Below are 13,140 nucleotides of genomic sequence, written 5' to 3'. Positions count from 1 at the left end.
AACCCTGTCTCCAAAAACAAAAACCCATCCAATTTGATTCTAGTGTTTCTCTCTCTCTCTCTCTCTCTCTCTCTCTCTCTCTCTCTCTCTCTCTCTCTCTCTCTGTGTGTGTGTGTGTGTGTGTGTGTGTGTGTGTGAATACAAAGGATATTTCATCTTTATTTTCCCATTGTCATGATTTTGGCTTTGTTTACCTATCTTATGAGTTGTGGTTTACTTAATTCATCAGGCTTCTGTGACATACACAACCCCCACCCTGGACTTGTCCCTTCTCTCAGCCCAGTTTCTGCTCAGCTGCCCTCCTTTTAGTTAGCCTGGCACTGCCCAGTTCTTTTTCTTGATTTTTCCACTGAAGATTGACTGGCTGCCTCTTCAAGGCCGTCTAGAATAAGCCCCTGTCTTCTGCTTGCTACAGGACTCCTTACCAGAGAAGCTGGCTGTGCATGAGAAGAATGTCCGAGAATTTGATGCTTTTGTCGAAACCCTACAGTAAAAGTGTCCCAAGTGTCTGCGGCACCCCCTTTCTGTGGGCCCAGCAGAGAACTTCCTCTTCCTCAGCTGCTCCCAGCCTTCATGCTGTTTCTGGCCAGGTGAAAGACAGGGTGGTTCCCCTATGGGACCTAGAAGTCCCTGCTCTTGGACTTCCTGGAGACTCATAGCAGTAGTCAGGCCCAGGGCCAGACTTGGGGAAGACTCTGGCTGTGGAGCTGAAAGCTGGCTGTAACAGAGCCTCAGCAAGGACTGTCCTCAGCTGCTTCACAAAGGGTGTCATCTGTTCTTCCTGCTACCAGCCTTCTGCCTGGGTCTACCCTGATGTCGGCCCCTACCTGCTTGCCCTTACCGTTAATCACCTGACATTCCAGCTGGTGGCTGGGACACTGGGCAAGGCAGAAAGAGGAAGAAAAGCAAGGAGACCAAGCCAGGCAAAGGAGGGCCCAGTGTCACCAGTAATTCCTGGACCACCCCGTTCTCCCTCCCTTCTTTCTCCCCTTCCCTTCCCTCTGTCTTTTACTCACTCTCTTTCTCCCACTTTCTTTCTCCTCTCCATCTCCCCCATTCCATCCCTTGCCTTCCTGGGCCTGTGCTTTTGACAATATGACAGGCTAATCTGCCTAAAATGACAAGTGTTCCAAAGCTAGCCACCATCTCCCAAAGGCTGTACTAGCCTGTTTCTAGAATTCATTATTGAGAGTCACAGAAAGGTTCTTTCCTCCTCATTTTCCCTCAATCGCTGCTGCGTGGATATAGAACATGGTAAATATTTATTACTTTCAGAGAAATCAAATATTTTATAGAAGTATGTTTGGGGTTAGCAGTTCCACTGGGGAAGGAGGAGGGTTTCTTCTGGATGTAGGCCTCCCATGAAGATTCCTCAGAACCTGTGCAGATGCTCTGAGGATCTTCCTGTCACATCTAAGGAGAGATCAAGAATGGGTTTCAACAAGGGCAAAATAGCCCCCTCAAACTGCGTGTCTGGGACTGTGCGGGCATTTGGCTTCCCTGGCTGGCACTCTGCGTGTTCCTGCTGAGTATACTCTCCTGACACAGCATCTGTAAACTGACTGGCTCCATTCTAGCAGCCCAGGAAATCTCGGGTATGTTCAGTGTGATGACTCCTCAGAGTTGTGTTGCACATGGTGCCCAAGGGAGCATTGTGCATCCTGCTGCTCGAGTCCCTGAGCCTGGAGCAGGACTAGGGAGCTCTTCCTCCCTCCCTCTAATCCCAGAGTCTGTACATGGCCCTGGTTTACAAGCTGGATTGGTTCCCTTTTGAGAAACCAAAGCTGAGCTTATGGTTGACTTAAACCTTCAGGTATTATTGCTTGAGTAAGTCAAGTGCCTCTGCCAGCCTGCCCTGTTCCTCTGTCCCTGGATCCTCACTGGCAGCAGCTGTTATGCATTGGAGCAGGTGGCTCTCAACTGCTTGTTAGTAATCTGCCTTTCCCCTGTGCATGCTTTTGCTGCCACAGAGAAATGTGCCCAGCGGTGGTAGCCAAGTGCCATTACAGCTTTTGGGTTGGGGCACATTCGTGGCCTACTACACCAGGTTTATTTACCCCCCAGAGCCAGCACTGAAGGGGGGTGAGGGCATAGGTTCTTTGCAGGGCTCAGCCAGTGGCCTCTGCAGACAGCAGCCTTTATGTCCCAGATTATTAGGAAAGAGGCCAGGGAAGCTGAGCAGAGCATCCTTCAAGGTAGCCTGTGCCCTTCAGGCCTACACAATGGAAGAGATGGGCTCTAGACCAACTGCAGCCAAGCTCGGGCTGGGACCAGGTGGCTGTGAGGCCCCTCCAGTGCTCTGTCGGGAAATGAGAGCTACACTTGGAAACATAATCAAGAGATTTCCAATAAAAAGTTTTCTGTACTTCATAGCTTCCTATTCCAAATGTCGTGACCATTCCCACCTCTGCATCACTGAGCCTCCATCAGCTTTCATAAGGAGGGAAGGGTGGAGCCTGCATTTCAAAGTCCTGCGTCTCAGGGCTGCTTCAGTCTTGAGACTTGATCAAATACCTAACAACCTTGGCTCTCTAGAGCCTTGCATTGTTCCCCAAGACAGGGCTATGTGTTTGAACATTCAGTGAAGAGCTCTTGTAAAATCTCCTTCGAGGGTGGGCTGCTGTTAGCAGCTTTCTGTCCCTTACATGGCATACTCACCACCCTCCCTGCAGTAGCAGTACAAGCATACCCAGAGGGAAGGACAGCCGCAGAGGATGCAACAAGGAACAGTGGCTGATGTTGAAAAAAAAAAGGGGGGTGGGGGTTGGCTGAGCAAGTGAGGGAAGTGTGGGGAGGCATGGCCTGTGCCAAGTTTGTTCTGCTGACAGATTCCAGTAAGGGCAGTGGACTCTCAGGAGTGCCGAAGAACAGGAGAGCCCAGCAATAATTAGGTCTGACATACACATGTGCACCCCAGTTATGGCTACAAGTCTACCTCCTAGTGCACATTGCAGAGCCAATGTATAGATAGTTCTGGATGTAAAAGTCAAAAGATAATTGTCGATAGGCTCATTCCCCTGCACCCCCAGAGTTAAGTCCAGCCCAAGGACAACAGTGGGACCATCAGAGAATTCTAAGCCTAAGAATAGAGCTGAAGAGAATGGAGTCAGCCCACTTTGCCAGTAAAGTCTGGGTGCCTTTGTAAATTGCATGTGATTCAGACCTTAACACTTGAGCACACAGCCAAACAACACAGATGTCCCAGTTTGGGTCAGAAATGGTAGTAACATCCTTGGTGAGCCACCTTTGGCTGGAGTCTCTAGGCTGTTCCATGTCCAGAAATGTGTCTGATTCTTAAAACATCCTTTGCTTGAGAAACCTTGTTGCTAAGGTTTTGTTTACTAGCACCTGAGTAACTGCAGTGGCCCTGCCAGGATCCCAACACAAGTAAACAGCTCTCCCTGGCTCTGGCTCTGCTGTTTTCCTGGATCACTGCCTCAGACAGTTCCAGTGTCATCCAGCCTACCGCCGAGCATTGCTAACCAGAAGTTAAATCACCAAAGCCTTGTGTCTCAAGGCGCCCGAATCAAGGCCACAGTTGTGCAATCAAACTGCTTCCTTGAAGCTCAGGGCCAGTGTTTACAACCATTATCTTAACACTGCTGGAACCCGAGGCTCTGGCTAGGCGGCCTCTGCCCAAAACAGGAAAAGCAGGCCCACCCTGGGCCACCATAACCTCTTGATGGCAATAGGCAGGTATCTGGAAACTGCCCTTGACAACTGTGAAATTTGGACCTCCTCCAAGTTGCAAAACACATTCAAATGTGATGGTTCACACTTACATTCACGACATTCAGAAGAATCACAACAGAGACCAATCTGACTGCATAGTGAGACCATGTCTAAAAAACAACCCACATAAGATCTATCATCTTGGGTGTGGTGGCACATGCCTTTGATCCCAGCACTTGGGAGGTAAGAGTCAGACCTCTAAATTCCAGGCTCAAAACCTTTTTCCAATTTTGGGGATAAGATCTACATTCTTGCATTTAAACAGTCTGAAAGTAACCATTTTAAACCAAGCAAGGGTATGGTGTCACAGACACAGGCAGATCTCTGAGTTCAAGGCCAGCCTGGTCTACAAAGTTACAAGACAGCCAAGGCTACACATAGAAAAACCCTGACTCAATGCCCCACCCTCACAAACACATAAAAGGGAAAAAAAAGCAAAATCTAGGCAAGATAGGGAAGGAGCAGCAGACTTCACATCCTGTGCCGTGGGTGGAGTGGAGAGAGTCTAGCCTCTCTGTAGACTGTAGAGGTGAAAGGAAGGTAAATGTGAACCCCAGCCAGCTGCCACATGAGGTTAGTCTTTTACCACAGACATTAAGACATTATTTCTGGTCATCAGAGGAACTTTTTTTTAAGACAGGGTTTCTCCTGGAACTAGCTTTGTAGACCAGGCTGGTCTCAAACTCACAGAGATCCACCTGCCTCTGCCCCCTGGGCACAAGCTACCACTTAGAAGAACTGTGTGTGGTGTGTGTGTGTGTGTGTATAAAATTTTAATTGGGAACCAATCCTGAATCTTACTGGTAAGAGCAAGTAAGAGAGTCAAGATTCAAGCCTAGGGTGAGCATGGTGGCATATGCCTTTAATCCAACATTCAAGTGGGCAAATCTCTGTTGAGTTTTAGGCCAGCCTGATCTGCATAGTTTTAGGATAGCCAGGGCCGCATAGCTAGATATCTTCTCAAAAACACAAAAATATTCAAACCCTAATATGACAACAGGACCCATCCCAGTGCCCACCAGTCTGCTCTAGTTCTCTCCCTTTAAGTTCCCCTCACAATCAGCTGGGAGAAGAGGCCCTGGCTGGTCCTGAAGAGCACAGGTAAGCAGCTGGAATGCTGCAGGTACAAAAACATGGTGATTTGGTACTTCTGACTAGAGGATGCTCAGAAGGTAGTGCCCACTCAGAATAAGGAAGGGAACAAACCATGAAGCCCCATCTTCTAGGCAAAACATGGCTCTTTTTTTTTTTTTTTTTTTTTTTTTTTTAAATTTTACATTTATGGATGTATGTCTGTGTAGAATATGTGTGCATTGCCCACAGAGGCCAGAAGAGGGCATTGAATTTCCTGGACCTGGAGTTAAGAGAGTTGTGAGCTGCTGTGTGGATGCTAGAAACTGAACCCAGGTCCTCTGGAACAGCGCCAAGCATTAACTCCCAGCCCTTACTATTTAATCAGAGCAGCTGTCACTATATGCATGAGACCTCCAACAAGGAAGAGCCTTGGGGCTAGGCAGACCTTCAGCAAGGTAGCTCAATTGGTAAAGTGTTAGCAGTGCAAGTCTGACAACCTGAGCTTGTTCCTCTGGACCTACGTAAAAAGAAGAAGGGAAAAACAATTCACACCCACACACGAGGTGTGTGTGCGTGTTCTTTTGAAGTAGGGTACAGGAGTAGGTAAGGTCATTAGACATTCAATAGAGAGCCTACACCTGCACACTATATATAATCCTGCCCAGCTGCATGAGCTCTTGGAAGGCAGTGACGTAAGTGTATAGGAGATGAAGACAGTCTCGGAGGGGCCGCCTATGCAGTTCCCACACAGAGGTGTGAGGCCTCTGTGACGCAGCTTCTCGGGGTCACCTTCCTCAAGCGGACTTGGATTGATTTATTTTTAATTATTTTGGATATTCATTAGTGCTTTATCTAGAGTACAGGTTTGTTCACATTTCCTCAAGAAAGTTAAGCAAACAGCAGATGGACTGAGGACTTCCTAACGCTCTCTTTCTCAACTACACCACACTTCCTGTCTGGTTCTGAACTTCAGGGTCTTCCTAAACAGCCAGATGTGTATTTTTCATTTACATTTTTATTGAAATACAAAAAGTGCAAACAGTAAAATACATGATTGGTGCCAAGGAAATCATGGTATATGTGAACACTGGATTCACAGTAAGAGCGCCCACAGCCACACACTGACAGGGCCGGGGTAGGAGGAAAATAAGAGGTCCAAAAGGCTCAGTAAATGGAGTGTAGCAACACTTGATACAAAAATGTGGGCAAAAGCAGAGTGGCCCAGGCTGGGTCAGGTGTGATGCCAGGGACTGACAGCAGCACGTGAGACCTGATATAACAGTGGTGCAGGAAAGCCAGTGAGGTCAGGCCCAGCCTCATCTACAAGATCGTCAGTACAGATCCCACAGTACCCAGTACCATCTCTGGAGCTGTCATACCTGGGTCACACTTGAAGGGCAGGGTCACTGTAGAATGAACGCTACCAATCATCTCTGGGGCTCAGGCTTTCTGAAAGACAAGAGGGCCTGTGGCCACCATACTCCCCTAAGGGAGTTGCTAGAACCTACCCAGCAGGGTGATCTCTTAGTAAAACCTCTGTCAGTCTTAGGGGCTTCTGAGTTCCTGACTCTCCAAGAGTCCCCAGGCAGAAGGTGAGAGCCACCATGGGTCCTGAGGCAGAATAGGGATCAAAGTGATTCCACAACAGAAAGACCTATCATAGCCTTTGGCTGAAGATCTGTGCACATGAGAACGAAGGGAAGGTATGGGACTGCTGTAACTGATCCTACCAGACACTACAGCTCTCCCTGGGAGTGGACAGGACTATTTCAATAGATGCTCAGATTCTGTGTCTTGCTATCCAAGGTGCCATGAGTGGCAGAAATGAGGGAATAGGAGACTCTGGGGGCAGTACCACTTGGGGAAGAACAGACCCAGGAGGCCGAAGTGACAAGCCAACTCTGGTCTTGTCATCCCTGTTAGTAGGGCAGGCACAGGGAACTTGCACCCAGGTCAACGCTCACTTCCTAGCAATCAGGAAAGAAAGGACCAGCCCCAGCTACCAGCACAGCCGGCAGTAATGTATTCTACAATTGCCAGGGAAACAGGCAGGAAAAAGGAAAAGGTTTACTGGGGCTGAATCCTAGAAGAGCCAAGCCCAGCAACCAGAGAGGCAGTGAGAGGTATAAGGCAAAGAAAATGTCTCATGGTAACAGAGGCCTCCAGGGCCAGTAAGGTGGGATGGACAGAGGGGAGAGTGGGGCTGCCCAGCTAGTGGGCTCCAACTTCCATCTCCTGGGGCTTCAGAGCCCCTCCCTAGGCAGGAGCCCCAGACTCCAATAAGGTTAATGCCAGGAGGACAAGTCCAACTGGGGCTGCCAGAAAAGGGGCTGGAGGTGGGGGCTGAGCTCAGACCCCCTGGGCATCTGTGCTGGGGAACAATTCCCCTTGATGATCCAGGAGAAACTTAGTGAAGGTGTTGATGGGATTAATGGCCTTGAGAGTGATGGCAGCATCCTTAGCCCAGAGCAGGTTAGGGCCGAAGACTACAGCCAGGTTAGTGTTGGTCATCTTGTTCTGGTCACAGTGGGCAGATATCTGTGGAAGGAGAGGTGCTACAGCTAGAATCTATGGCCCCCTGCCTCCTATGCCCAGCAACCACATCCAGAGCATCCAAGCAGTGACAACATCTCCTCCCTCACCAGGTGAGCAGTGGAGGCCAAGGGACATCACACTCACCTGCACCAGGAAGGCAGTCAGGAAATGAAGCACCTGGTAGTTCTCCTCTGGCAGAGTTTGGAGAACCTGCTGTGTCACCTCCACTCTCTGGCTTTCATCAATATCTGTGAAGAATGGACGTCTAGGTTACAAGGGCATAGGACTAGCTTTGGAAACCTTGATATGAGCCTTGCAGGGAACCCCAACTGAAATTCCTGGTAGCAGCTTAGACCCACAAGCGTGCGGGGCAGAGTGAACAGATATACAGCCACACACACACACACAGCTCAGTTCCAAAGGATTTACATAGCTGAGGAGGAAAGAGAACTCACTGAGGAAGCCCACAACGTGGGGGTAGAGGTCAAAAGTTAGCAAGGGTTCAGGAAGCTCCCGAAGGAATGTCTTGAGGATGACGGCTGGCAGGTGCAGTTCATTGTACTGGTCAAAGTCCACGGGCAGCCCTTCATGGGGGAGGGGGGAAAGATAGAACACTAGACAAGCCAGAGGCCTGCAGGCACCATGCCTCACTTTGTCTTTGTCCATTGCACAAGCTTCCCTTTCCCAGGATCCCCTAGTACATCTGCCTCTTCTGTAACACGGGATGTAGACTCAGACCACCTAGAACATGAGAGCACTGTCACACATGACAATTACTCCTTGCCTCTAAATGAGCTTGAACTCATTCAGCCTCTGAACGTGAGGCAGCAAGCCTGGAACATCCAGGCAGAAATAGGACCTATGTGGTCACGCCCAAAGACACAGAAACTTCTGGCAAGAAGAAAATCTGGGACCTTGCTTACAGCCCTCACATTCACAACCTGCCTCATCTTCTCAAACACACACACACACAGTCTGGACTAGCTCTAGGGTCTGAGCCACTCACCCATATTGTATTTCTGCTGCACTTCCCGTACAACCTGGGTGTTGGCAGACCTCCGGAAGATGCCCTCGGTGGTGAGAGCTGGAAAACAAGGGGGCCTGGTGAGCCTCAGCGCTCTGGAGGATGGATCTCTTCTCTACCCTATCAGTCTTGGAGTTCCAAGAAAGGTCACTGGGAGTATACTTTCCTATGCCCTGCCCAGAGTTTCTCAAGGGCAGCTGGGAGACAAGGAGGCTTGGCAGATCAATAGACCCTGGGCTGCATGGCACTCACCGTGAGCCTGCAAGTAGGCGACAGTCTCCCTGAGCACAATGGGGATGGGCTCCTGGTCTGGGTTTTTCTCCTGGAGGCTGTGGGAGCAACAGGGTGAGCTGGGACTCTGCATGCTGCTCCAGCCCACCAGCCCAGGCCTGCCTGGCTTTAGCATACTCACTGCTGTAATGAGACCCCAAACTGCTGATTTGGCAGGGGGGGCCGTGGCGGCATGGGCTTGGGAGCTGTTGCAGGGCTCTTTTGTGTGGATTTGAGGAAGTCATCATACCTAGGGGAGCAGATGGAACAAGGTTCAGGTCCTCTGGCTCTATAGTCTTGTAGCCAACTTTATCAAGTCTTTACTGTGTGATTTTTACATGGATTATTTTCTATGTCCTCAAAATAGTCCCACTTGATGTAACACAGTGAAAAACACTCTAAAGAAATTCAGTCAACAGCTTGTGACGGAAATGGGGTTTGATATGTCTCTGGATCTTGATGTCAACTGCCTTTCTCCAGTTTCCCTGGGTTTTCCAGACTCCTTACTCCCATCCAGGTTACTATGCCTCCCAAACACAACCACACAACTGAGCCAGTGGACCCACAAGTACACGCCCCACACCCAGCTTATAGGCCCAGCCAGCATCTCACTTGAGCACTTGGCGAGGGATCCCCAGCTGCTCCAGCTTCACGTGCTCACTCAGCTCACTCAGGTAATTCACGTAGAATATCTTCCGTCCAAACTTGAAACTGGAGGTAAACAGAAGGATCTGGGTCAGGCTGGGCCTCATAGTTGGCCTTGGCCCTCCCTGCAGACAGGTTTCACCCCAAGCTGGCCACCGAGGGTATCTCTTGCTGTGTGAGGGGTTCATGAAAGACTCCATGGCCCTCCTGTGGCCTGCTCACCTGATGAGGGGCTTAAAGAGGATAAGCAGAGTTTTGATGAACATAGTTGGGTGCACGATGTACAGAGCCTTGATGTTCTTCTTGTACCTGCAGGCCAAATGGGAAACTTGGGAATGGCGGAGGAAGGGGCAGGACTGTTGGGGTCCTGCCTACATTGACATGGAATAAGCTCCTAAGAGAACCACCCAGAGCCCAGAGTTAGCCACCCTAGAGTCAGAAGCCCACCCCCATGTCCCAACCCACTTGCGGTCAAACTCTCGGTACGCATCCCGTAGCCAGCTGAGGGAGGGCTTGTTATCACTGGTCAGGCCATGGTGCAGGTAGAGGAGTGTGTAGTCACTCTCCACATACTGGTCCAGTGTGTGTTTCAAGTACCTTCAAGAAAAATGCCGAGGACTGGGGTTGTGGCTCCATGGTAGAGCAATTACCTAGCATGTGTGAGCCACAGGTTTAATAACTAATATCATAAACACATAAAGACCTGTTTAGACCTGTCCTCTGCACAACAGGTGTGGCCTGTTACTGTAGAAACCAGTGTTTGCATCATGGCTTCCTTCTCCACAGACCCTCCCTGCTATCATTTGGCTATATAACCCACAGCCATTTTCCTGGAAGGAGGTAGAGAGTGGACCTAATGGAGAAGTAAGTATGCAGAAAACCTTTCTTTTGAGCAGCAGCAGCCAGGAGCCCTGAGCTGTAAGCTGGGCTGTGTATCCGCAGTTCAAAGTGGTTGACATTTTTCTTAGGTTCTCCATAGGTCAGTAACAAGAACAGTCACTGTTATTGGTAAAAGCTTTTAATGTCTGCCAAGTACCTCCAACACCTTATTCCTCCCTCATAACAGCTGAGGCTAAAGTTAACAACATCATACTAATGAGGGCAGTCGGCAGAGGTTAAGTGCTTAGCCAAGGGTTCAGTTGTGGCAGGACCTAGTAGTGACGTCTCCAGCTCCAAGACTGCATTCTCGCCTTGGAACGGTTCTGCCTTTATGTGATCTGTGGTATAGTTTGTAAAATAGTGTGTTCATGAAAGGACATTAGGATGGACAGAAGGTCAACCATTCCAGTCCCTAGGCTCTTAATGGACCACAAAGTCATGCTCTTCAGGTTCCTTACGCTCACAATAGGGCATGCACCCCCTCACACACACATTGAGCACACTAGAAAGTTTGGAAGTAATGAACAATAGGGAGAGGGAGACGAGCCTAGGGTAAGACCTCTTAGAGGACGGACAATCAGCTCCTTGGGCTCTAGGAGGGAAGGCAATCTATGTTGGACAAGCCAAATGCTAAGCACATCCAAAAGGAGGGAAATGTCTGAGACAGTGCCCAGTGACTTGACTAAGTGCCCAGATGAATGACCTGATCTAGAGACAGAGGCCTAATGACTAGTCCTAGGGTGCAGAGCTGGGCCAGCACAGGTAGGCAGGGCACAGTACTAATGCTAGGCGACCACAGATTCAATCACTATTAAACCAAGAACACTTGAGCCTTGTCCACACTTCCACATTGAGCACTTTGTAGCTTACGAAGGTTGTCACATAAAAAGATGGCATTTTGCAATTAGGAAAACAGCAAAGATGACAGTAGAGTAGACACCCTCATCCATGGATACATGTCATGACCTTTGGAGTGCAATAAAGTGATGCCTATCAGAAGCTGGGCAGCACTCGCACTCTCCGATCATGTAAAAGCATGTTCAGGACTCTTTCCTGAGGAAACAGAAAAGAGTAGAAGCATTCTTGTAGGAGACTGTTCATTCCAGACTTTTATTACGGAAAAATCAACAACTGAGCAGCCAGCAAATTGTCCAGTATCAGGAGATTAGCTCAAGAAATCATGGGCCATCTATAAATAGCCTATCTCACAGGAAGCTTCCACAGGCCGGATTAAGCTGTAAAGTCAGGCGTCAGAACAGTGGTCATCCTAGAGGCAGACATTGGAAGAACAAACCGGAAGTGGGGGGTGGGGAAGACACTGATAGGTATGAAGTTTGTTTTGTTTTATATTTAGGTTTTTTTTTTCTTTTTGAAACAAAGTCCCACTCTGTAGCTCGGGACACGCCTCGGAACCCTCCTTCATAAGCTTCCCAAGTGTTGGAATTGAAGCCATGCGTCATCAAATTCACAAGAAACTGGGTGTAGTGATACTCAAGAGGCTGAAGCAGAAAGGTCACTTAGCCCTGTGTTTATGGTCAGCGTGAGAAACAAGATGAGAGCTGCCTTTAAAAAGGACAAAAGCAGTACACAGTTTGTTTGCTTTTCTATGTGCATATTAGACAGAAGAAGAAAAATAACATGCTTTGTGTGGGTTTTTTTTGGGTAGTAAGAGGAAAGACAGGGTTTCTCTATACAGGGAGTCTGGCCTGGAACCTCTTATGTAGACCAGGCTGACCTGGAACTCACAGACATCCACTTACTTCTGTTTCCCAAGTGCTGGGATTAAAGGTGTGCACCCACTATGCCCAGCTAAATAATAGGGTTTTGTAGGGGGGTTCGTTGTTGTTCTTGTTTGTTTGTTTTTCGAGACAGGGTTTCTTTATGTACCCTTGTCTGTCCTAGAACTCACTTTGTAGACCACGCTGGCCCTGAACTCACAGAGATCCACCTGTCTCTGCCTCCTGAGTGTTGGGATTAAAAGCACACACCACCACCACCCTGCTAAATAACATGTTCTTAAGGATGTCTTTGAGGAATGTTGAAGACACAGAAGATGAAAACATTATATAAGACATAAAAGTGAATACAGTGGTTTTCTTTCTGGATGACAGGTCTGTGAGACTTCATAAATTTATAGTTGTTTTTCCTGAATAACTACTTATATATTTTTAACTTCCCAAAATTGTAATACTCTAAAAATATATATGATAGATTTCATTATTACCCACAACATCTCTAGGAGGAAGACATCATGTGTAGAGAACTCAGAGAGAGTTGTCTCCAAGCACATAGCTAGTTGAAATACAGAGCTGAAGTTTAACTGGTCTTTTGATTCCAAGTTTCAAAATTTTTTTCATTTCAACCTAGATCTGGGTGGGAAGTAGGGAAAGCCAAGTCTGATGTAATGGGACTGAAAACAAGGCAGACAGAGCCAGCGGGAGCACAGTCTGACCTCAACAGGGATGGTGACCAGGCAGGGTGTGTGGGCAGTAGTCAGTGAGATGGTGTGTATGTTTGTGTCTCTGTGCGTGTCTGTGTCTGTGTGTGGTGTATGGTATGTATTTGATGTATGTGGTATATGTGTGTAGTGTGTGGTATGTGTGTCTATGTGCGGTGTATGGTATGTGTGTGATGTGTGTGGTGTGTGTCAGTGTGTGTGATAGTGGTGAAGAGGTAGGGAATGGGATGGTGTATGTGTGTATGTGTGTGTGTATGTATGTGTGTGTATGTGGTGCATATGTGGTATGTATGTGATGTGTATGTGTGGTGTGTGTGGTATGTATGTCTGTGTGTGATGTGTGTGATGGTGGGGAGGTAGGAAATGGGATGGGGTGTGTGTGTGTGGTATGTGTATGTGGTATGTGGTGTGTGTGAGATCTGTGTCTGTGTGGTGTGTGTGTGTCTGTGTGTCTAGTATGTGTCTGTATGTCTGTGTATGTCTGGTATATGCATGTGTGTCTTTGTGGTGTGTGTGTGTGTTT

At 48.4% G+C, this 13,140-nt stretch overlaps 2 protein-coding genes across 11 annotated transcripts in view; one reads left to right on the top strand and one right to left on the bottom strand.

Annotated features, from left to right (window-relative positions):
- The window catches only part of Atg13 (autophagy related 13), a 34,986-nt gene extending 32,621 nt beyond the window's left edge, over positions 1-2,365 (top strand). For all 5 annotated transcript variants that reach the window (XM_034494880.2, XM_034494881.2, XM_034494882.2 and 2 more), the window contains one exon: positions 416-2,365. In XM_034494880.2, the coding sequence (XP_034350771.1) occupies positions 416-493 (78 nt within the window). In that variant the 3' untranslated portion in view covers positions 494-2,365. The remainder of the gene's footprint in view (positions 1-415) is intronic.
- A 3,438-nt stretch (positions 2,366-5,803) lies between these two features.
- Positions 5,804-13,140, bottom strand: part of Arhgap1 (Rho GTPase activating protein 1) — a 22,582-nt gene continuing 15,245 nt past the window's right edge. For all 6 annotated transcript variants that reach the window (XM_034493964.2, XM_076929264.1, XM_034493963.2 and 3 more), the window contains exons 6-14: positions 9,746-9,877; positions 9,503-9,589; positions 9,248-9,346; positions 8,778-8,885; positions 8,618-8,694; positions 8,348-8,425; positions 7,797-7,925; positions 7,486-7,589; positions 5,804-7,344 (exon numbers count right to left, since the gene is read on the bottom strand). In XM_034493964.2, coding sequence (XP_034349855.1) covers positions 7,156-7,344; positions 7,486-7,589; positions 7,797-7,925; positions 8,348-8,425; positions 8,618-8,694; positions 8,778-8,885; positions 9,248-9,346; positions 9,503-9,589; positions 9,746-9,877 — 1,003 coding nt within the window. In that variant the 3' untranslated portion in view covers positions 5,804-7,155. The remainder of the gene's footprint in view (positions 7,345-7,485; positions 7,590-7,796; positions 7,926-8,347; positions 8,426-8,617; positions 8,695-8,777; positions 8,886-9,247; positions 9,347-9,502; positions 9,590-9,745; positions 9,878-13,140) is intronic.

This window comes from Arvicanthis niloticus, chromosome 2 (assembly GCF_011762505.2).
Source record: "Arvicanthis niloticus isolate mArvNil1 chromosome 2, mArvNil1.pat.X, whole genome shotgun sequence".
In the NCBI taxonomy this organism is placed as follows: domain Eukaryota; kingdom Metazoa; phylum Chordata; class Mammalia; order Rodentia; family Muridae; genus Arvicanthis; species Arvicanthis niloticus.
This window is presented reverse-complemented; position numbering and strand designations above follow the sequence as displayed.